Below are 24,680 nucleotides of genomic sequence, written 5' to 3'. Positions count from 1 at the left end.
TGAGATAGAGGTTCAATGACTTGGCCAAGGTCATACAGAAAGTCAGTAGAAAAGTAAGAATAGAACATCTCTGTCTCCTACTCTACCATATTAACCAAGACAGCACAACATCTCAGCCTCCTCCATGTCTTGAATATTCTAATAAAGAGGTTTTAATATCTCAACACAGATGTTTGTCTTTGCTGAACCCTTCGCAAAAAGCAGAATGGCTCGTTTTGAATAATATTGTATCTTATACTTGCCAGTCACTGGGAGCCAGATACATAGGATTTGATCATCTTTTGAAATTCTCATAGCAAAAGCTCCCCAGAGCTAAGAAATTATACCCCTGAAGTTTATGCTTCCCAGACTAATTCTAATTAATGTAGTTAACTGTACTACAGCTCTCCTAGACGGCAGTTTATCTGTGACTGGAACAGTCAAGGACCAGGTCAGTGTTCCTGATGAAGTTGAGTGCAGTATTTGGGTTTGAGAATAGCTATAATATTCTCCATGAACTTTTAGCTGAAAGAAACTAAAAGCAGCTAAGACAAAAAGATATTTTTCACTTTGAGATAAACCACAGCTTGAGAATCTGCCATTTGGAATTTTCATTGCTTACGTTGTCCAAAAAAGATTAGCAGCCTGTATATTCTGACAGTTATTGTCTTCTTTCTGAGGAAATCAAGTTTCCTTTATTAATTGTTTCAAAATATTAGCTAACTAGATTCTTTTTAGTATCCGTATTAGCATCTGAAACCATTGTCTTAATTTCAAGTTGTCTTTTTCTGGTTTCTTTTTGGGAAAGTAAATGTAACAAGTTAGTTTAGTTAGCTAAACTATTAAATTAGCACACATATATGTTTACTAGACAGATGTGCTGGCAGGGTAAGGGACCTGTGGACAGCTAGTGATAGTCATAGAGTCATAGACTTTAAAACTTTAAGGTCAGAAGGGACCATTATGATCGTCTAGTCTGACCTCCTGCACAACGCAGGCCACATAATCTCACCCACCCACTCCTGTAATAAACCCCTAACCTATGTCTAAGATACTGAAGTCCTCAAATCGTGGTTTAAAAACTTCAAGGTGCAGAGAATCCTCCAGCAAGTGACCCTTGCCCCACGCTGCAGAGGAAGGTGAAAAACCCCCAGGGCCTCTGCCAGTCTGCCCTGGAGGAAAATTCCTTCCCGACCCCAAATATGGCGATCAGCTAAACCCTGAGCATGTGGGCAAGACTCACCAATCAGACACCCAGGAAAGAATTCTCTGTAGTAACTCAGATCCACCCCATCTAACATGAAGTGTTTTGCAAAATAGATCAAAACTATCAATGTTTTACCAGAAACACTGTGGATTGAAAGGCAGCAGTTTCTCTAAATTGCAATGTTGTATTCACATTGTGCTAATAAAAACAAGATAGGGAATCTGTGCGTATGTGTCAAGAGTTAGTAAAGTAAAGCTTACACTGTATATAAAAAATGCACAATTAATATGTGGAACTCACTGCCACAAGATATTATAGAGGCCAAGAGCTGTTAAGGATTCATAAAAGAATGGACAGATTAAAAAATATACATTAGCTAGGATAAAAATGTTTATTATCTCAATATAACCCTGATGTTTCAGGACATAAACTAACCATTAATTACCATGGTTAAAAATAAACTCCCTCTGTAGGCATGACATTGCAAAACTGTACATTGGGAAGGTATTACATCTTCCTCCGAAGGATCCTGGATTGGGCATCAGTTTGGTGACAGGATACCAGATTAGACGGCCCATTATTCTGATCTGTTTATACCTGTGTTTCTATATTTCAAGTAGAATCAGACTTCTGCTAAACTGTTCATCTTATTGTTACCTAATCCTTCCACCCCATTTGTCTGTTTAGTCCACCTGTTGTCTCCTGTTTGATACCTATACCTGAAGCTATTAGAGGCAGGGACTGTCTTTGTCACTTCTCAGTACAATGCCTAGCACAATGGGACTCTGCTCCTTGATCGGTACTATCAGAACATGGATAATAAAGAAAAGAGAAAAGAAGAGATTGAAACATATTCTGTTTGGTACTAACTCCATTAACTACTTACAGCGAGAGCTCATAATAAGAACTGCATTTTCATCCTAGCAAATGCTGCAGAATTACAGTGAGAAAAACTACATATATATTTCTGAAGCACATACTAGCCTTAGTTCATCTGAGGTCCTTTAACCGAAGGCTAACATTGCTAATGGCTGTTAATATCCACTTCCCCAGTTATCTTCCTTTCGCTAGATAAATTATATGCTAGACACAGCAGACAAAGCAAGGTAAAGGGCTACAGCAGCTGAAATGGCACAAGATGAAACTGAGAGCATTACTCCCAACAACTATCAAGAGCTCTGTCCTGAATGCTGAAAAAACACCATGTTCCCACTGCAACACTAATTACTAGAATGTGAAATCCAGTATTAATGGTGAGATCTAATGATAACTCCACATGCTTAAACATTAATGACAGCATCGAGTTATTGTGACATTCACCTTCGAGCTAAACTACAAAACTACAAAAGAAAACCCACTTTACTAAGTACGTTCACAGATTATTTCCATTAGTCATTACTCAATTCACCTTCTTCTGCATCTCCACATAGCAATTACAGCATTTATCTTCTGATGGACTTTGGGTTGGACTACTTCGACCTCGTTAAACAGGGACATCATCTGCTCAGCAAAATTGTTCCAAGATCCACTAGGAAGATTTCAACTGCCACTATAAGCCTGAAATATTCATTGGTTTCCGTGCATGTAGGGAAAACAGGACAGCAGGGTAGGATTCATTATGAGGCTCCAAGAGGAAAAGTTTGCTTGCATTCCCAAAAGCGACTAACAAGACAAATGTGATGGTTTTGTAGCATATTCTCTCTGCTTTCCTTATCCTGCTGCTAGTCTGAACTTAGATCTTTTAGGATTATCACAGTACATTGTCTTGCTTCCAGCACCCATCTGCTTGAGTCTCCTAGTCATCACCTCCAGCTCTTCTAATTGTGCCAACTCTCCACTGACAAAAATTGGCTCATTCACTTCCAGGATGTGAAAATGACTAGAACTGGGCCCTTAAAATTTCATTTTCTGGCATTTTTTTCCACAGGAGTGTCCTGTGATGATTCTGGCTGAGATTTTAAAAAATAATGAGTGATTTCAACTGGAGACACCTTAAAAGGCCTGATTTCCAGAGGGTGGGTGTTAAGGACTTTCTGAGCAACGGGCTCCTTTTCCATGTCTCAAGTTGGGCACCCAAAAATTGAAATATCTAAAATCAATAGTCACTTTTGAAAAAACTTTTGTCCCTCAAAACAACAACACTCAGTACTTAGACAGTTATTATTTTCAAAGGCCCACGGCAAATGCTAAGACCCAATAAAACACCTCATTCTGTTTATTAAAAACCATCCCCTTCCTAAATATACAAAAAGAAGACACTCAAATATATCCAGAAAGCCAGTTTAAAAATCAAGCACAGAAAAATGCCAAGCACAGAAGGAAACATTTAGTTTAGACATGCAATAATAGATATTAATACATTCTTTCATAACATGTTGACACCAACCCTTCCGTCCCACAAAAGTGCTTAGCTGAAAAGAATACGAGTATCTTATTCCTGTATTAAACTCTGGTGGGGTGGCAAGAAGCTCAGCACATTTATTACTGTCAACTTTCTTACGAAATACTCCTGCTGTGTAAAGAGCAAGTTGTTTACCGCTAGTCTTCTGGTGGAGAAGAGGATAAATGGAAGAATGCTAATTGATAGGACACTGCTCTAACAGAGCAAAGAGGAACTTTTCCAGAGATTTAAAAATACTTCAGCTATGAGGCATAATTTCCAACTATTTTTGATTGAGAAAAGAGTTATGGATAAATGCTTTGTTTACCATATGTTACGGTGACTAAGGACAGAGAACAATGGCCAGGAGTGTAGTATGTAAACGAACAGCATGAAGTACCATTGTCACACATTTCTCATTTATACACTGTCTTTTGCAAGCTTTAAAGAATTACAAACTATGGGTGTCACCTCACCCCATTGGGCCCCTGTACACTGGGTAAAAAGCCCCATTTTCGGCTGGGGGAGGAAGACTTGGCTTTATATTCCGGTTCTGACAATTATTTGCCGTGTGATGTTGGGCTAATCGCCCATCCCAGCCAAGCCTAAATTTTCCTAGCTGTACAATTGAATCAGTGATATTTCCCCAAAGTAACTACAAAATGGAATCAATGATATCTCCTAGGGGTACATGACACCTACCTAAATAATATCTGTACACTATTTTTATGACCAGTGACCAGGAAAGGTGGAAACAGAACTCAGGAGTTCCTGGTTCCAAGTCCCACGTTCATGTCTTTTGGACATGCAGTCTCTGAGGGTGGCACTACCTTCTTCTCCTCCAACATCAAAAGTCCTTCACGTCTAACTCAATTCAGCAGCTGAGTAGGCATTTCACTACACAATTAATATCTGCACACATACATACACCACATGAATATTTAAGATTGGCATTTAAAAGACAAACAATTTAGCAAAAAATTGCAAAATACAAAAAAAACAGTAAAAAAAACTATTTTAAAATATTTGCAAAATTTTACTGTTTTTTCACTCAGCTTTCTCAGAGCCTTTCCTTCCCAGAGCACGCACTATTGATATTGCACGTGTTGTTTTTGAGTTAACCCCCTCGGGGGTGAGGATGGAAAGTAGTTCCCATATTGTCCAAGGAGGGTAACTCTTGAATCCCCAACCTCTCGTAATTCAGATTTCACTTACTTTACCCCCTTATTCCATCCAGCAGAGAGCACCATATGGAAATGTGTAGCCCCACAGCGAGAAAGGAGTGAGTGTGAGAAAGTAGGGGGTTGTCAGAGAGACTGATTACAACCTCATCTTGGCCAGGGCACTTAAGTATTTTCTTAACTTTAAGCATGTGAGTAGTCTCACTGGAGCTAGCAGAGTTAAGCACATGCGTAAGTGCTTAGTGGAAACGGAGCCTTACAACACGTGTAACCCTGCACCTGCTATAAAGGAAAGCATGAGAATAATGGAGGATACCCCGGACACCAACACTGACCTGTGCACTTGCTGCTGTACATGTTCTCCTGAACCTGGGATTTTGCTTTGCGCTTCCCTGGTGGCCCGGGAGGACCTTGCGGCCCTGGGGGCCCTGGGGGCCCTGGCTCCCCCTTTGCACCTAGGTAGAAAGCAGAATAGAGGATTACAGTTGCTGCAGGTGAACAGACCTCCTCTCAGCAGGGGGCCACTGTGTGCATTGGATCTGATGTATTGAGAGAGGCTTGCAGGAACTAAAGCCCCTACCCGTGCCTGGAAAGACCCCAGCACAGCGGCCTGCTTCAGCAGGTACAGAGCTGGTTAGAGTTCCATACAGCAATGATCTCCACTGCAGGAGCAACAAGCTGAATGCTTGTCTATTCCCAAACAGAGACCTTCCCGCCCCCCCACATTTGTGTTTACAAGGGAGCAAAGGGCTTTGCAGTGACAGAGCAGCACTAGGTGTCCTGTCCGCTCTTGACAGACACTGATTTTAATAGCACCCAGTTTTTTAAAGAAGCCTGGTGCTTGTCCCACTGTCACAAATAAACTGGGTTTCCAGGTCCTTTCAGTGTCTGGGGCACAGCAACAATGGAGAGAAAACTGAGCTTTAATTTAAAGCAGGGCTGCCGTACATCACTGTTTTCTGAGCTCTCAGCATCAGAGGCTACAGTGCTATAATTTTAGGCAGCATTTATTTGTGGCTGCCAATGGGCTTCCTGCATGCATTCCTGGGTGGAAATCTGCCTGTCGTAATCTAATAGGAAAAAACCGCTCTGTGAGAGAGTAGGAGGAAATTTACCATGTGAAAATGTACTGGAGAAGGATGAAATTCACACATCTCTCAGCCCAAAGCCTGAGTAAAAAGGCTTTTGTGGGGAACTACACTAGGCTGGGGAGCATAATCCCATGGGCAGCTCTACCAGCCTGCTTCAAAACCCTCCTACATGCTGGGCTGCCCAGAGGTGGGATGCAGCCCAGCCCTGCTGAGCAGTGTGTGTGCAGAGTCTCCCTGTGCACCTGCTCACCATTCCCCAGGCAGCAGAACTGCTATAGTTCCTCTTTACTGGGAACCTTCTGAGGTCCCAGCAGGCCTGTGGGAATGTCACTGCAAGTGACGACCATGTTTAAGACAACGAAAGCGCGAATGCAGTTACTGTAAAAATACTGTGGTAGTGCTGCATGGTAGTGTGTGGCACTGGCCTGCAGAACACCACAGCACTAGAGAAGGGTAGTCTATTTTATTGTGTTGTATATTTCTGTGCTGCAGGAGAGATCTTAAGGGTGCTCCCTCCTACCTTCTGATATCACGTCATTGTTTGCATCCCCTTTGTCCCCCTTTGCTCCTCTTGAACCTTTCCCTCCTGGCATCCCATCTTTGCCAGGTAAGCCCAGTTCACCAGGGTCTCCTTTTTCTCCTTTCTCTCCTGGATCGCCTTTTGGTCCTGGTAAACCTAGGCATGAGAAGCTTGTTAGCCATGACTGTGAATACATACATTTATAAGACTATGATTCCTAAGGTCAACGTATCTTTCCCTCTGTTGTTTATTTTTGAAACTCACATCATGTATTATTTATGCCGTACCAGCCCAGTTGTTTTCTTCACTCTGAATTTCCTGTTGTGTGGCTTTGAGCCATTTCTTTATGATTTAACATAGCTTTGTAGCCAAATAATATACACTATCCATAAAACATGTTAGGATACATGTTGTACGATGCATAAAGCCCAGAGGCTACATTTTTCAGAAGTGTTCACTAATATTGCATGCCTGGCTTGGGATACCACGGTTCTGATTTTCTGAGGTGCTAAACATCCACAGCACCCACTGACCTGAGCGTGTCTGAGTGAGGAGGGAGTGTTCGGTTAAAAAAAAAAGTATTATTTTATCTTGAAATCCACTAGCATAAGTTTATCATCACTGGGGGGGAGGGGAGAGGGGGGAAACCTCTTTGACAAGAACCCACTCAGAACTAGAATATAATCCAGGAGTACTGACCTCTAGCTGTCTACTCTAGTCCCTAGTCCACAGTTCCTTCTTTCATCATTATTTTTAGTACACAACATTTCTTATATGGATATATGGATATATGTATACACACACACACACACACACACACACACACACACCCCCCTTTGTTTTCATTCTTTCATTTCTCTTTGCTAGTCAGCCAATGAAGCCTTCCTGATCCCTTTTTTCTAGCATTTAGGAAAACAACTTCTCCGAATGCTTCTTTTATCTCACAGATGTTGACCATGATTTGTAGGGCATTACACAGTCATCTACACAGCTCTGCTTGCCTTTCTTTTAACACAACACTGCACTCATTATTGGTAGAATAATAACTTGTGCCAACAAAAACAAAACCTCTCCCTTTCTAGTAAAATTACCTTTATTGTGTTCTTCACATTTTATTTATCTGACATCATGACAGAGCACAGCCTTCATTTCCTAGTAATGTCCTCATGCTGCCTCCTCATCCTGCCTCCACACTAGCTACAAGCATGATCAGTCCACATACTTTATGCAGCTGATTACCATTGAGTAAAATATTCAACAACACATTGTATTGTTGAGTCTTATGACTCCCAGCAACCTCATCAGCACATTTTGCAGTAAGGGGGAAAAATGAACAAGATGGGTTTCTACAATTCATGTGCCAAAATTTTGTCCTGTCTGCTTCTCTTCCTCTTCCCCAAAGCATGAAGACATTAGCACCCGCAGAAGAGCTAACAACTGTACTAGCACTGGAGCTGTAAATGTATAAATCACCGTCAGCTGGAAATGGATCATGTGGGTTGGTGATGGCTACTGATTGTAGAGAACCTCGGGTTTTTTACATGTAACTCAACTCTTTAAAATAATTCAGTGAAATGGGGAATATACTTAGAGTTCCTGTCTCCACTGAAGTCGATAGTAAAACTATCCCTGGATACAATGGGGCCTAGATTTCACCCCTGGTTTCTAACTTGCAAAATGTGTTGAAAAGTGCTAAAATCTCAGCCCTGGAGACTGAAGTCTTCTGCTTATTCACGGAACTGATACCACACAGGCAGTGTCAGTACAAGCTTCCCCATACCAACGTAACAATAGCTTCTAAGGGGTGGAGAACAAAGGCACTTCAGCCTCCATGGCTATTTAATCAATGGCCACTTCGCAGAGACTGCCAACGAAGAAGGCAGTCATGCCAGCTCCCTTGGTACTGTTTGTGAGTGAGACATGTGGTCGCTGAGGAATGTACCCCTTGGTTGCTGTCACAATTTTTAACTCGCATTTCAAGTGTTGCCAGTCACATGCCGATGCTGCTAACTAAGATTAAAAAACAAAAACTGGCCTTCTGACAGTAGCCACTGCTGCAGTGAGTGGGCAGGAGGCAGGCTGATAACAGCCACTCTTTAACACTCCCTCAGGTGGGCACAGCATGATTTTCAGCCACCTTTGTACCCCACCATCTAGACTTCTGCCAAGTGCCATAATGGAGAATCAAGACCAATGTGTCCAGCGGTCACAGAAGGTGACTGGGACTCTTGGGCTCTATTCCCAGCTCTGCCACAGACATGGGTGTGACCTTGAGCAAGTCAGTCAGAGTTAGAGTCACAAAAGGACTTGGTGCCTACCTGCCGCTTTTGGAGCCTAAACCCCAGAATCAGGGCCCACTGGAATTCACAAAATCCCCGCACAACTGCTGTCAAACCCTGTAAGCGCCTAAACTCGCCTGGCGCTTAAATTTTTGCAGTAAAAGTTCCCTAGGCGCCTATGTTTGTGCCTCTGCATGTGTGCAATGCTGCCTCACTCTAGGTGTCTGGATGCCTCAGCCCCAGCATGATGCACGGGCCGGGGGGAATACAGGCATTCCACCACCTAACTTGCCTGCTAGGCCCAATCCGGTAAGCATGCTTGCCTACTGGATCAGGCCCCCTCTGGCAACCTCACACAAAACAGCTGAGGAGAGAAGGACTCCAACCTCTCTAATAACTTTTAGTCTGCTGGTTCAGGCACTCACCTGGGATATGGGAGACCCCTGGTTCAAGTCCCCCTTCCACCTGAGGGGGAGAAAGGGTTTGAAGAGATCCTAACCATGGGGCTATGGGATATTCTGATGTGTGACTCTTTCAGTGTCTCCGGTTGGAGCTTTTCCACTGTGGCTAAATAACTGAAAGTCATTGGAGCATGGGGACTGGATCCTTGATCCCCCACCTCCCAAGTTAATGCTCCAACCACCAGGTTACAGAGCTTTCGTCTCTCTCTCCCTCTCTTGCGCATGCAGTCTCATATATTCCCTACCCACTGTACTAAAAGCTATGAGGGAGGTCCTCCTCCTCCTTGCACAAATGGCATTGGCGTTGAACTCCCTGAGATACAATCCTCTACTCAGCATCTCCCATTACCTAGCTTAGACATGGAGCAGCCTAGCATGCTGGTTTTTGTGAATCCCATTCTCAGGAGCCTAGGCTCCTTATACAATGATTGGGGAGAGATAGGTGCCTGAGAATGGGATTCACAAAAGCCAGCATGCTAGGCTGTGAATCTCAATGATTTCCTAAGCACCTAGAAGTCAGGTGTGGTGACACTGAGTGTTGCCATGCCAATGTTCCTTTGTGAATCTAGCTCCTATCCTGTGTGTTCATGTACACATCTGTTTTGTGAGGCATTTTGGGATTCTACAGTAGTGCAAAGTATTATTATTATTATTATGGCCAGCCCCAAGTTTTCAAAGTGTTTGTATTCATGCCCAGAGGCCCCAACCAAGCTCTGGACCCCACTGTGTTAGGCACTGTAACCCCCACCTTGTAAGAGACAGTCACTGACCCAAAGAACTTACAATATAAATACGTAAGATAGAAAGAATGGAAGTAAAGCAGCATTCTTGCCACCACTCCATTCCACTCACACATTGAGTGCCCACCTGCCTGCGGTCACAGTGATATATAATAAAGACAGGGTCTCCCCAAATTGCTGAAACCTTTTCAAAGGCTAGCTGGGGTCTCAGGGCCATAGCCTGGTGGGGGAATGAGAAACTCTTACAATGACAGGACACAACTCCCATTAATAATAGTTATTTGCATGTGGAAAATGCTAAGATTTAATTAAACTGCATTAGATCTCTCTCTAATTAGGAGTGTACTATAATCTCTAGAGCATATCTACGATGGCCAAATTCTCCTCCCAGTATAGTGTAAATCAGGAGTAAATCCACAGACGTCAATGGAGTGGCACTGGTCTAAAGCTGGTGAAGTCAACGGGAGTTATGCCTGTAGAAGAGAGAGCAGAACTGGGTACTATATGTCTTATTGGTAGTCTAGAACATGTGTAAATCTTTCCTGGTTTCCTGAAAAGATGGGGCTGGCAAGAAGAATACATTTACTGAAACTTATTTCCTCTGCTCAGAGTCTATAAGTAACTCTACTTGTGTATAATATTAATGAACACTTGGGTAAAATAGGATATATCTAGAAAGTACCTATTTTTCCTCTTCTTCCATTTACTCCTGGTTCCCCCTTTGGCCCTGGGATGCCATCTGATCCATTGTAGCCAGGTAATCCATCGAGTCCAGGAGGCCCTGAACAAACCAACAGGAGAGTGTAATTTACATTAACCAAATACTATTTACACTTCATTCTCAAATCCACTACATTTACTGTATATCCGCAGTTCTCAGAACCTGCCATTATTTGGGTTCAGAGTGTAGCACGTCCTACATGCCAGTGCAATGGCCTTCAATTTCTGATAACCAAGCATGAGTCCTAGCTTAAAGGTAAAGGGTAATATTTTCCCCATGATCTTTGAGCAAAACTGTGATTGACATCAATTGGTGCTGCACCTTTTGCCTCCAGACCAGTACAGAGAAACAGTTTGGGTCTTGTTCATGGGCTTTTAAAATGAGGGTCCTGAAGAGGCCCAATGGGATCATGACCACACTCCCTTTCTCTATGGCTAGATGGGAGAAGGAAACCAAAGTTATGGAAGGGGGTCCCCAAACCTTTTTTCTGTTGTTTTTTTCTGGGGTCATTTAATGGAAAAGGTTGAGAACCACTAAGAGTTCTATTGTCTGCTCTCCCCTGACTGTGTGATCTTAGACAAGTCATGTGTGTTGTAACCTTAACCTCTCTGGGTGCCAGTCAGCCTATCTGTCAAATAAGAATAACACTTGCCTACCTACTGTAAGGATTAAGTAATGCCAGACTGTGGTTGGCCTGATGTAATGGGAGAGGGCACTAGGAATGGTCTGTCCCCCCTCCACCACCCTTTGGACCCCTCACACCGGAGGGAAGAAAGCCAGACACTTAGCAGAAAATGGTTCTAGGAAAAACTGCAGTTACAAATGCAGGGAAAGAAGGCAAGTAATCACTCTTGTAGCCTGGCAGCCGCTTGAGGGGGAAGAGAAATCAGAAATAAAATGAGGACAGATAAGGACAAGGAAAATATAAACACAAAAATCACCAGCCAAAATTTTAAAAAAGAAACATTTTCAAATGTGGCCAATTAAAACAGAGGAGTTCAGTTCTACATACTTATCTCCTTAAGCAAACACTGCTTAAGCCCTGTCTATTTCATGTGTTTAATGTTTAACAAGTGCTTAGTTATAGCATTTTAGGGCTAAATCTGAACCATCCCCTTGCATGGATGCACAAGACCCAAAATACAATAAAATTAGTACAGTTCTGCTGAGTGGCGGATGAAGCACAAACACAACTGCGCAACCCTTATGTGGAATAGGACAGTGCACTTTGTCAACTCTCTGAGTGGACACATAGGGCAGGGGATTTGAGGACAGAGGAGTGGCCAGTGGGTCAAATCCCACCAGCCAAAAACCCTGCATGGGGCATATGCAGCAACGGGGGCTATGATCACTACTACAGTCCAAGGGACATAGATGCATCTGTTCAAGTATCCCCTGCCATACTACTGCGTTGGAGTTAAAGGATTCCATACAGCAAACCCTGTGTTGTTCCCATGCCCGAGTCCCATCTAATCTAATTTGGCGTGAAGATCAGCATTTGACTTTTAACTAGGAAAGCAAGACCCCAGCAGTTTGTGAAACTTTACTACTTTTCATTAAATTTAGGATTTTATGAAACTTCTCCAAGTTTCACAAAATATTTTCCTTGTCAACATAAACCATTGTTTAAAAAGGAAATTGAATTAAACGTCATGTATTTCCCAATAAATGGAAACCTGAACTACGCAATTAATAACCACTCTACGCTGAAAATCATCCCTGCCTCTAGGACCAGCAGAGGAATAAAATGGAAAACATGCAGCAGTGCACGGCTTGGACTTGGATGGAGCCAAACAGAATGTGAATGTCAAAGATTTCAAATTTGTTCTAAAAGCTACGGTTTTTGAGTAGTTTCCCAGGCCTCAATCCGGCAAAGGCTCATGCACACGTTTAATTGACATGAGATCCTCACGTATGTAAGTGTATGCAGCTTGGGCCTCAACTTTGGAACTGGTGAGGCTCTAATGGCTGCTGTTTCTTTATAAACTGATTGTCCTACAAATGAAGGCTCCTCAGCACCATTCACTGTGTAAAGGGATAGCTCAGTGCTAGGAGCCAAAGGAGATGTATGATCAAAATACAGACAGCCATTTGATCCGACTACATGACACATGCACTACAGCATGTTATATGTTTGTTCTTTTATTACAGTGTTTCCCAAACTTGGGACGCCACTTGTGTAGGGAAAGCCCCTCGCGGGCCGGGCCGGTTTGTTTACCTGCCGCGTCCGCAGGTTCGGCCGATCGCGGCTCCCAGTGGCCGCGGTTCACCGCTCCAGTCCAATGGGAGCTGCTGGAAGCGGCATGGGCCGAGGGACGTACTGGCCGTCGCTTCTAGCAGCTCTCATTGGCCTGGAGCAGCGAACCGCGGCCACTGGGAGCCGCGATCAGCTGAACTTGTGGACGCGGCAGGTAAACAAACCCGCCCGGCCCACCAGGGGCTTTCCCTATACAAGCTTAGGAAACACTGATTTATTCGATTATTAGATCAATTCAGTGAAAACATGATCCCAAAGTAAATAAGGCATCAGGCAAATATTAAAAATTATTAAATAAACAATGCATATGTATTAACTGTCGTGTGAAAACACACAGTGCAGCTATTGTTTACACTATGTGTTTCATAATCTTTAGTATTCAATTGATGCCTTATGAAGGGAAAGATCATTTTATGCAGAAAAAATGCTCATGATGGAAAACAGACATTATGGAATTAGTTTCCTGATTTGATGTGGGTCAGTTTGCTAATAAAGTTTGGAAGATTCTGCAATGTGGATCCTATTCAGAAACATTCATATAAAGATAATGGTATAATAAATTTAAAAAGGGCCAGAGTCACCAGCATGCTCCAGCAGCTTTTGTGTCACTCTGGTAATGCTAACCTGCCATAAACTTATTTTAGTTAGCCAGTGAAGTTGGGTTTACAGCTGCTTTGCATCACCAAAATGGAACAAAGCAGATGGAACTTCCTGGGGAACCTGGCCTAATAGGACAAGAATGAGAGGCAGGAGTAGCAACATAAGTGTAGGTAGGCAGGCAGGGGAGACGATCTCAGATTTATAATCCTTCTTGCTACTCTGAGACAGCCATGATAGGGACACCGGTAACTCTGGATGGTTGTAGCAAAGCAAAGGAGGAAAGGTGATCCTGTGGTTCAAGTATAGCATTGGGAATCAAGGTATCTGGGGCTCTCTTCATGGCTCTGCCATAGACTGTGTGTGACCTTAAGCCTGGTGTTCCCCAGTGTTCTTATCTGTACAATGGAGACAATTGAGGTGACCAGATCATCAACATGAAAACAAATATATACCTGACACTCTTTCCCCAACGATAAGCCTGTTCCCACACTGACCCTCTTCCCTCAGCTCCTGGGCTGGGACCTACTTCTGCTGGGCTGGTGGTGCTGAAACAACCCACCAGGCTCCACTTATAGCAGTGAGGGAGTGGCACCCCACAATTCTACCATCCACTTCCTTTCAGAAGTGCTACTGTGGCTGTTTTCCCCAGCGGCTAGGAGAATGGCTTTGCGGAGCCTACGGCAGCACCCTCTGCTGGGGAGGAATGGTGAATGTTGCTGTTGATCAAAAATTGGCTTGGCAGAATTCTGTTTGTTTATAATTTCAACAGACAATATTGATGTTTATTTTTAAGCATTTTTCCTATTTTATCTATTTAATTTTTCAGAGTTGCAGGAAATTATCGGAGGATCAGCCAATGCGGGGTTCAGACAATAATTATTTATAACAGTAGATGTTGAAATTCAAAAAGTTAAAGCCTTAAAACCACTAAAGCACAAATTATCAATATATGTCAATATATAAAAAGTGTAAATATCCTTAAGTCAAACTCTAATAAGTTCTGAAGCCGCATTTTTCTTACTTTCTCTATCTGTAAATTTGTATTATCACTGATGGAAATATTTTTTGTCGTTGTGTGTGTATTACGGTGAAATCAACGTTTACCAACATTTACCAATAAAAATCGAATCCTTCAAGTCTAACTATAAAATAGCATAGGTGTTGCATTTTAAAACTCAAAATGTTGAGGACAGGCTGAATTTTACTGAAAATTGGGACTGTTCAGGGGGAAGGAGTACAACAACACTGGAAGGATAACGACACTATATACCTCACATGATCATTGAGAGGCTAAAGTTGTGAATGTTTGCAAAGCATTTTGAGATCTTCTTATAGATGCTGTAGAGCTGCTAAAATTATTCTCAGTCTCAGTCTCCTGGAATAGCTAACAGATGGGTAGCGGTGGATTGGTAGACAGGCCTGGGTACCATGATGTGACGAACTGGGTCTGTTCTTACTGTGGTCTGTGAATGCTGACAGGGGAGTGTGGCTGGGATGGTCGGCCTTGGGGGATGGGAGACTGACTGGAAATACCTGAGCCTGTAACATGAGAACCCAGGAGGGGGCTGGGGCCAGGTGACACCTTTGCCCGGGAGACTGAACAAAGGGGGTGGGAGGGGTCGCTGAAGGCAGAGTCTCGGAAGCTGGCTAGTGACTAGGGCTTGGGGCAGACAGGGCTCTGATCTCCCAAGGGGGCCAGGGTGCCCGGGGACCCCAAGATGGACCTAACTGAGGGGGGTCCTGTTGTCTGCGCCTGTAAGACCTGTCTTGGACTGCATTCCTGTCGTCTAAATAAACCTTCTGCTTTACTGGCTGGCTGAGAGTCATGGTGAATCGCAGGGCGCCGGGGGTGCAGGGCCCTGAGTCCCCCCATACTCCGCGACAACTGGTGGCAGCGGTGGGATCTACTGCACCCCGTGGACGGCGCTTCCTGCAGTAAGTGACTGGGGAGAAGTAAAACGAAGGGGGATTGACGGGGACCAGGCGTGCTGAGGAGTCAGAGAGAGACGGTTATCACCCCTGGGAGTGTGTGACCAGCAAGAAGGACTTTTGCAGTAACAGGGTCCCCCGGGGGATCGCAGCTAGTGATCCCAGGGGCGGAGGAGTCTGCAGCTCGACCCTGGCAGAGAGGTGGTGATCTCGAGAAGGGCTGGCACACTAGGGGTCTCCCTGGAAACTGTGGGGAGCGGTGAGCACACAGGCCTGTGAGTGGCCAGCAGGAGGATGTATGCCAAGCGGCTTAAGAGCGACCTGGTGGAGCTGTGCAAGCAGAGGGGGGTGCGCATTGGGAAGCTCACCAAAGAACAGCTCATTGCCCAGCTGGAGAAGCGAGATCGCGCGAATGAACTGATCCCTGTCTCTGAGGGAAGCAGCCTGGCAGATGCAGCGCAGGCCCCAGAGTCTGTCCCAGCTGGGAGTGGTCAGCCGGCTGCTGAGGGCTTCCCGAGACCCCTCCTTCCTATGCCTAGGGGAAGGGTGGGGAGGAGCCCAGCAAATACCGAGGGCGCAGTGACCCCCCCGGCCAGCAGGGGATCCTCCCGGCCACGCTCGCCGGCCAGCAGGGGATCCTCCCGGCCACGCGCAGCATCCGTGGAGCGGAATGGGCTGGGATGGGAGATAGAGCTAAAACTGAGAGAGCTGAAGGATCGTGAACAACAGAGGCAGCATGAAGAGAGACAGAGGCGTCATGAACGGGAGGAGAATGAGAGACAGAGGCGTCATGAACGGGAGGAGAATGAGAGACAGCGTCAGCAGGAACGGGAGCTGGCGAGGATGAAGGGCCGCGAGACCCCGGCTGCGGTGAGTGAGGGGGGACCCAGGACTGCACGAAGCTTTGATAAGTGCATCCTGGCCCCACGTAAGGAGGGGGAGGACATGGATGACTTCCTGAATGCATTTGAGACGGCCTGCGAGCTGCACCAGGTTGATCCTGCGGACAGACTCCGGGTTCTCACCCCCTTACTGGACCCCAAATCCGTGGCATTGTACCGCCAACTGGACGAGGCGGAGAAAGGGAACTACGAACTATTCAAAAAGGTCCTGCTCCGTGAGTTTGGGCTGACTTCTGAGATGTACCGGGAAAGGTTCCGGAGTCAGGATAAAACCCCTGAGATCTCATATCTGCAACTAGCCGTCCGCATGGAGGGATACGCCAGCAAGTGGGCTGATGGGGCCCAGACAAAGGAGGACCTGGTTAAACTGCTGGTATTGGAGCAACTGTATGAGCGGTGCCCATCCGACCTGAGGCTGTGGTTGGTGGACAAAAAACCAGAGAACCCGCGACATGCCGGCCGGCTGGCCGATGAGTTTGTGAAGAGCCGGTCAGGGGCTGGCAGGGAGGAGTCCCAAAGGAGCAGGCCCGCTGCGATGCAGAGAGAGAGTCACCCGGGTACTTCCCAAAAGGGGAATGTGGGGAATCCCCTCCCATGGGGAATGCCCAGGGTCAGGGACAACCGACCGGCTCGAGGGGACACCTGGGACATGGTCTGCTATCACTGTGACCAGAGAGGTCACATACGGGCCCAGTGCCCCAGACTCAGGGACAGACTGAGCAGACCAGACCCACAGAGGGTTGACTGGGTAGAGACCCAGCCGGGCGAGAGGCGGCACTCCCAGGGAAGGGGGGCTGGCAGAATACCACCTGCTAAGGAGGAAGGAGAGCTCCAGGCCAGCTCCTCTGGGGGGCTGAATGCTCCAGACTCAAGGTTTTTGGTTTATACGGTGGGCGCAGGGCGGTCCCTCCGGAGAGAGTGCCTTGTTCCCCTGGAGGTGGATGGGAGGAAGGTCGATGGATACTGGGATACGGGCGCAGAGGTGACACTGGTCCGGCCCGAGGTGGTGGCCTCAGATCGGATGGTGCCCAACACCTTCCTGACTCTGACGGGGGTGGGTGGGACCCCATTCAAGGTACCTGTGGCGAGGGTACGCCTGAAGTGGGGGCCCAAGGAGGGCCCCAAGGACGTGGGGGTACACCCGTATTTGCCCACTGAGGTGTTGATGGGGGGGGACCTGGAGGACTGGCCAAGCAACCCCCAGAATGCACTGGTTGTGACCCGCAGTCAGAGCCGGCGAGGAGCACTGCGCCCTGACCTTGGGGAGGGTGCCTTGCCCGAGGCGCAGGACCCTAACCTGGTGGGGAGGGAACGCCCAGGGACACGGCTCAGGGAGGCTGCGGCTTCAGACCCAGCCGGGGAGAGAGAGCAGGTGGCCATCCCTGTCCCAGCTGCTGAGTTCCAGGCCGAGGTGCAAAAAGATCCCTCCTTGCGGAAGATAAGGGACCTGGTCGACCTCGGTGCGGTACAGACCATGGGGAGAGGTGGCCGAAAAAGGTTCCTGTGGGAGAAGGGGTTCCTGTACCGAGAATGGGCTCCCCCAGGGAAGATGGAGTCAGGGGGGATCAGGAGGCAGCTGGTGGTACCCCAGAAGTATCGCCGCCAGCTGCTGTACCGAGCCCATGACATTCCCCTCTCAGGGCACCAGGGAACCTGGCGTACCCAGCAGAGGCTGCTACGGAGCTTTTACTGGCCTGGGGTCTTTGTTACTGTCCGGCAGTACTGCCGATCCTGTGACCCCTGTCAGAGGGGGAGGAAGGCCCGGGACAAGGGGAAAACGGCTTTAGGACTCTTACCCAGGATAGAGGAGCCTTTCCGGAGGGTGGCCAAGGTTAAAAGGGGGGCTCTGAACCAAGAGAGCCCGAAGCACAGACCTCCAGACTGGAGCGCTGGGAGAAGACCCCAGCCTAGTTGGAACCCCAGGGGTATTGGGGTGGGAAAAGGGCACAGGCCGCATAACCCTTCCCACATGCGAACTGCGAATGCTCTCGAGCACCCCGACCTAAGGGGGGGGCGTGAAACTGGAGGGGCCTGGTGTAATTCTCACCAAGGAATGGGAGGGATGCGGGGGCATCCATGGGAATGGGGGTAGGTTCGAACTTCCCCGGGTCACTGGCTGAAGTGACCCCGCTCAGTTCGGTCTCGAAGGGGGGAGATGTGACGAACTGGGTCTGTTCTTACTGTGGTCTGTGAATGCTGACAGGGGAGTGTGGCTGGGATGGTCGGCCTTGGGGGATGGGAGACTGACTGGAAATACCTGAGCCTGTAACATGAGAACCCAGGAGGGGGCTGGGGCCAGGTGACACCTTTGCCCGGGAGACTGAACAAAGGGGGTGGGAGGGGTCGCTGAAGGCAGAGTCTCGGAAGCTGGCTAGTGACTAGGGCTTGGGGCAGACAGGGCTCTGATCTCCCAAGGGGGCCAGGGTGCCCGGGGACCCCAAGATGGACCTAACTGAGGGGGGTCCTGTTGTCTGCGCCTGTAAGACCTGTCTTGGACTGCATTCCTGTCGTCTAAATAAACCTTCTGCTTTACTGGCTGGCTGAGAGTCATGGTGAATCGCAGGGCGCCGGGGGTGCAGGGCCCTGAGTCCCCCCATACTCCGCGACACATGAGCTCACCACACTCAGCCAAAACAAGAATGAATGGGAATGATTAGATGCGGAACAGAAATAGCATAAGAATAGGCAGAGAGGAGAGCGAAGTCTTTTTTTCTCTTTGGCATAAAAATTACACCCCTGGGCCACATAATACAGTCAGGCTACAAGCACTTCTAGATGTTCAGCATCCAAATATTTTCTTATTAGTCTTAGGAAACTTTGGTTCATAGAATCAGGGCCACTCTTCAGGAATCGTGTTTTTTGATTCACCCCTCTCTCACAGTAACCTGGAGATCACTTTGTCAAGGGTATGTCTTTATACAAATATTTTTTAAACCACCAAGTGAATCAACATCATACCTACAGTATTATAATTGAAAAGGTATCTTACCTGGGGAGCCTGGAGGGCCTAAACCAAAAACAAGAAAAAGAACACGGGAAACAAAGAGAAAAAATGGTGAGTGTAACTTGGCAGCTCAAGTAAAACCAACACTAAACTCAGCTGATTAGCATTAGACCAAAACGAGACAGAAAAGAACTTTCAAACTTCTGCACTGGCACTTACTTTTAATACAAAATAGTAAAACCTGTAAGTACTGAAGCATTAGTGCAGATCCAGCCAGACTTGCTGTATAATTGCTTGTGAGGATAATCTTTCAAAAACAATGCCAAGCCCAGTCATTTCTTAAATTTCCACTGATAACAATTTGACAAAGATTGGCCTCTGAATTCTCAGTGCTATTGAATGAATTAATCAGGAGACAAGTGTTTATGTGCCTTTTCACTAATATGCACCTAAGTCATCCATTAATTATTATGTTTACATTACTTAGTGCCTCATAAGGAGTTCTCTAAAGCCTTGGTTGTGGTAATGGAAGAACAGGTCTACAATGTCTCAGGTTAAACGTTGCAAATGTCATGAGAAATTTTTTTAGAGACTATCCATTCCAAAGTACACACCTTCCTGGGTAATCAGCAAGAATTAACAGGTTTGAAATAGGATGGTTAAATATTTTCTCTTCTCTAATCTGCAGTAGCTATGGCTAAATAACAAACAGACTCCTGTTACTTGTAATTGTTCTCTGTTCGGGATTGGATCTGGTTGCCTGTGAAAGTTCATTGTTTGGTAACACTAGAAATTGGATTCACTCTAGTAATTCAAAGGATATGTGTAATACAGGACATTCCAGTGGAAGCTGTCAAAGTCTGTTCTGTATGTGACTTGAACTACATTGAAAACAAACCTCCACTAGGTGTATGCAAAATATTATCATTCATTTTTCATGGAAGAGAATCTTAGAGCCTGTAAATTAGGGTAGCTTTTACGATGTATGCTAAGGCCCCTTTGCACTGGCCAGAGCAATATAAAGGGGCCTTACCGTACATGACGTCTATGCCCATAATTCTCATGAGGCAGGAGTAAATAATTAATAAAGGGCATAAAAAGAAGTGGCAAATTATCTGTTCTATGTAACGTCTGGTAAAACACACTTTTGTCAAAAACTGGGGAAAGTTGGAAGATAAGAAGAGAGATTACTGCTGGGATTAAAGAACTGAATTCTCTGTACTAACATTTTTACCAGGGCGACAAAGAATTTTTTAAAATATAAAACTCTTCATAGAAATTAAAGAAATTTACAGATCTCTGACACTAAACCTGACAATTTTAAGGCATTCATTAAAAAGCTTTATAGGAAAAGTGAAGCACAGTTTAGAACAACACTAAACCTGCACTGACTTTTTAGAAATACCTGTAGATGCCAGTTAATACCCTTTTCAGTCAATTTTCCAAGAAATGCCTGACCTTTTCACCATAGACAATTTTTTTCTTAGTACTCTCAATTACTTTGTCATCTTGAACTCATTGAAGATGCTAGATGTCCTTTTATCACATAGATAAATAGAAAAGTACTTGAAATGTAGCAAATGTAATGAAGACAGCTAATGTCTACCATGTAGTGAGCTATTGTTAAAGCCAACGCTGGAGTGGGGCTTAACTGAGATGAAGATTCGGGGAGTGCACAGAAAGGGAGTTAGCAGGCATGGAGTAGTGCGAAGTCAGAATTCTGGAACCCAACACAAGCTGTACTTTAAGCTGTACTTGACAGTGGAGTTGTCTTTGTTCCAGTCAAATTTCACCTGCGCTTTCAAAGGGAGTTTTTGTGTTTTGTCTCCAATATATCAAGGCTGGATCCATACAGGGGAAAATTCCCACAAAATTCTAACTCATTTTGAATTCGGGTCAGTTAAACTAATATTAAACCCTGTTGGATCGGTAGTTCATACCAACTGCAAATGGCCTGAACTGTTTTACTGAACTGGTATCCAAACCTAAGTGGTTTACTTATTTTCTCATTTTCAAGTATGTATATCAGCTCCAGCAGCTCAGTCTACTATATACTTTGGCTAGCAAAGCCAAGCCCTTGGAGTAGCTAAAGCTTTACATTTTCTGGTTTTCCCAGACCACATGCAAACTTTTCATGCCTTCAGCCTGCCCCAGCCATCAAGTATTTTGAAATTCCTTTGGATTTCTGAGAAACCAACCTCAGAGTCTCATGATATGACCATCATCATCCTTCAGAGTCCACTACCTCCACTCCTACCTTAGCCATGGCATTTTCTACAGTGATACAAGGCCCGCCCTCCCACTGGGTTGTCCATCCCATGCTGATCTAGAATCAAGAGGCTGAGCTCCAGTCTTTAATGACTGTATAGCACCTTGAAGATACCGAGAGCTATTAAGTACCATTATAAAGATCCCAATTCCATAATGAGCTCTGCAAGGGTGGACTCCCATGTAGGAAAACTATCTGGGAAATAAACATCCCCAGGTAACAATGTTATTCTGGAGACTTTGTAAATTCTTGTATTTACAATAGCTCGGTATTATTACTACTACTATAGGATTGCTTCTTTACCTTTTTCAAAGGAACATAAACCAATGATACTGTACATTTTTAATCAGATCAATAGTATCATTCCTATAAAAATTATAGTCCTACAGCCTATAATTATCTCAAGCCAATTTTTCCTCCAAAAATTATTTCATCACCAAGCATACAGCATTCAGCATAATGCTATAGTAGTACTTGAAAAAACATACCTGTTAAGCATATCCCTTTTGTGCTGTTACATAAATCCACCATCACACGGACCTAATATTACAAAAGAATGTAAAATTCACAACAATGCACTGAGTTTCAGTTTCTACACAAAGGACAAACAAAACCTCTCTCCGGTTCACTTTATTCTTCTATGTGATTGCTGTGCAAAAAGCAGTTGGGAAAATTATCTACTTTACAACTACACCACCTTGTAGAATGTGAGCAAACTATTTAGGCCTTAACTTTGGCCTTCTGAAGACCTGCATATGTATTTGTAAATTATTCTATCTTTAAGAATCTGTGCATTGTACCATTTTAACAACATTTTTAAAAAAATACTGCATGGGCACATCTCTGGATGCAGTCAGAGTAGAAAGACTTACACCTTAGTTCACTTAGGTTATCAAAGATTATCAAGGCTGGCAGCAGCCAAATATGATCAGTGTTTAACTCAGACATATGTTCATTTATGGGTCATTTTCTATCATGCAACATAACTCAACTTGTTTACCAGATATATAAGGTGATCCCTACTAATTTCTTCACTTGACATAGTACAGAGCAGCATGTGATTTTGGAATTCGATTATTGGAACCTCATCCATTTGTGGCACTACAATAATTGGGGCATTTGTTCTGATACTTGTAATTGAGAGAAAGCCACAATTCATCATCTCAACAAGACCATCTTTATAACAATGTCCTTACGTTGTAGTAGGTATGCCTACTGATAAGTTCTGGTACTGTATTTTTGTCTACATTTCTTTCTTTTTTATTTACTTCCTAAGAGTGAACATTGTACTAATACAGGGCTCAGCACTGTGAGATGAGTACTCTCAACTCCCAGTGATTTGAATGGCAGCTGGCAATGTTCAGTGCCTTGCAGAATCAAAGAGTCCTTATGTAAGTGCTAGCCAAGATTTCTGATCTAAAATATGCTTTATCTCATCATTCAGTATACTTACAACATCTATCTTCAGATGTCACAAGTATCTTTCCAAGGTAATATAAAAACCACGGCATTATCTTTTAAGTAGTATACATTGTCGCTGTTGTAGCTAAGTTTATTTTTATAAATCAAAAGATACAAAGGATCAAGTTTCCAGCCTTCAATTGCGCTTGAGTAAAACTGTGCCTCCACTCAGCACACGTGCATGCATTTGTTTTTGCATAACCTTGTGTGTGCCCTTTAAATAATCTGAGGACATGCAAGGTTTACCATTTGCACCTGCAAAACCCATTGTCAACCAACTGTCATTTAATCTGTTCTTCAATCTGGAAAGTTACTGAAGCTAGGGGGTAGAAAACGCATGCGTCATGGGATCCGTAATGGGATATGTACTGCAACTTTTGTTCTGTTGGTTATTGTTTCAAATCCAGCCCACAATGGTATTGACTAAAAGCTGTTCTGAGACCTGTGTGATTGGTAGCTCCTACTAGACAGATGTCCAGGTCATAAAAAAAAAAAACAATAAATTTAGTGCTTATTGGCACCCTTGTTGGTAAACTCAAACAAGGAGACCAAGAATTCAATGGGTATGGAGAGTAAACTTTCCTCATATCACCAATAAGTCAGAGTCAAAGCTCTTTAGCTGAGGAGCATGGAGAAGTTTATACCACCATCTTCCCTGCTGAACTTCTGCTGTGGATGGAGAATTTCTGTCTCCATGGCTGTCAATTCAGCCCTTTTCATCAGCTCTAGGCTCACTTTAAACTTGGTTTAAAAAGAAAAAGGAGAGAACACCAAACACAGAAAGTGAGAGAGATACCAGGCTTCAAAGAGTTCTTCAACAAAATCAAGGAAATCAAGACCTGATATTTCTAATGTAAAAAGACAAGTCAAGTCAGTTTTAAAAAAAAAAGTATGAGGCTGTCTTTATAAATCATTTAAAATAAAAATTCAGGATACAAAAACAAAAACAATCTGGGACACAAAGGTGGTTTGGTGGGGGGGTTTTTTGTTTTGTTTTTGGTTTTGGTTTTTGCTTTGCTATTCACCTATCAGAACCACTGCCTCTGATTTTTTGTCTCTGGATCAGGTCTAGGGGTTCTGCAGCCTTAGACAAACTGGCAAAACATGACCCCTACTAGTTCACTGTCATCCACACAGAACACTAACTGAATGTTTTACTGCCCCATAGATGTGATGGTGATGGTCTATCTCAGAGATTCTCAAACTGTGGTCCGCGGCCCACCAGTGGACCGCAAGCTCCATTCAGGTGGGCACACCTATGCGGCCGCACACCAGAGAACGAAGGGCCACCCACCTAATTAGTGGAGCCGTGCAGGCGTGGTTCCTCTAATTAGGTGCCTGGACCCTGGAGAAGACACACATGTAAGGTGAGGTGATGGCCTTGGGGGGAATAGAGGGTAGGTGGGAGGGGGAAGTGGGATTAGAAGAGGGGGTGGGGGGAATTTGGGATGTGCAGGGCTGCAGGGGCCAGAGAAAGAGGCGACTTTCCACGAGGGCCGGCTCCAAGTTTTTTGCCGCCCCAAGCAAAAAAAATGTTCCGCGCCACCCCGGCCCCGCCCCAACTCTGCCCTTTCCCCAAATCCACCACCTCCTCCCCCGGGCGCGCTGCATTTCCCCCCTCCCTCCCAGGCAAGCCTGGGAGGGAGGGGGAGAAGGGGAGCGGCGATGCGCTCGGGGGAGGAGGCGGAGGTGAGCTGGGGGGAGCGGTTCCTCTGCCTCCCCCAGGGTTACTTCCTGCGGCCCTCCCCGCACCCCCCAC

At 45.1% G+C, this 24,680-nt stretch overlaps 1 protein-coding gene across 1 annotated transcript in view; it reads right to left on the bottom strand.

Moving 5' to 3' along the window:
- GLDN (gliomedin) overlaps positions 1-24,680 on the bottom strand; it is a 39,858-nt gene that overhangs the window by 12,484 nt on the left and 2,694 nt on the right. The window contains exons 2-6 of the mRNA XM_026648549.1: positions 21,949-22,000; positions 19,237-19,254; positions 10,521-10,619; positions 6,359-6,514; positions 5,083-5,202 (exon numbers count right to left, since the gene is read on the bottom strand). Coding sequence (XP_026504334.1) covers positions 5,083-5,202; positions 6,359-6,514; positions 10,521-10,619; positions 19,237-19,254; positions 21,949-22,000 — 445 coding nt within the window. The remainder of the gene's footprint in view (positions 1-5,082; positions 5,203-6,358; positions 6,515-10,520; positions 10,620-19,236; positions 19,255-21,948; positions 22,001-24,680) is intronic.

The sequence above is a fragment of the Terrapene carolina genome, unplaced genomic scaffold, assembly GCF_002925995.2.
Source record: "Terrapene carolina triunguis isolate 2854851 unplaced genomic scaffold, T_m_triunguis-2.0 Scaffold67, whole genome shotgun sequence".
NCBI classification, from domain to species: Eukaryota; Metazoa; Chordata; order Testudines; family Emydidae; genus Terrapene; species Terrapene triunguis.
This window is presented reverse-complemented; position numbering and strand designations above follow the sequence as displayed.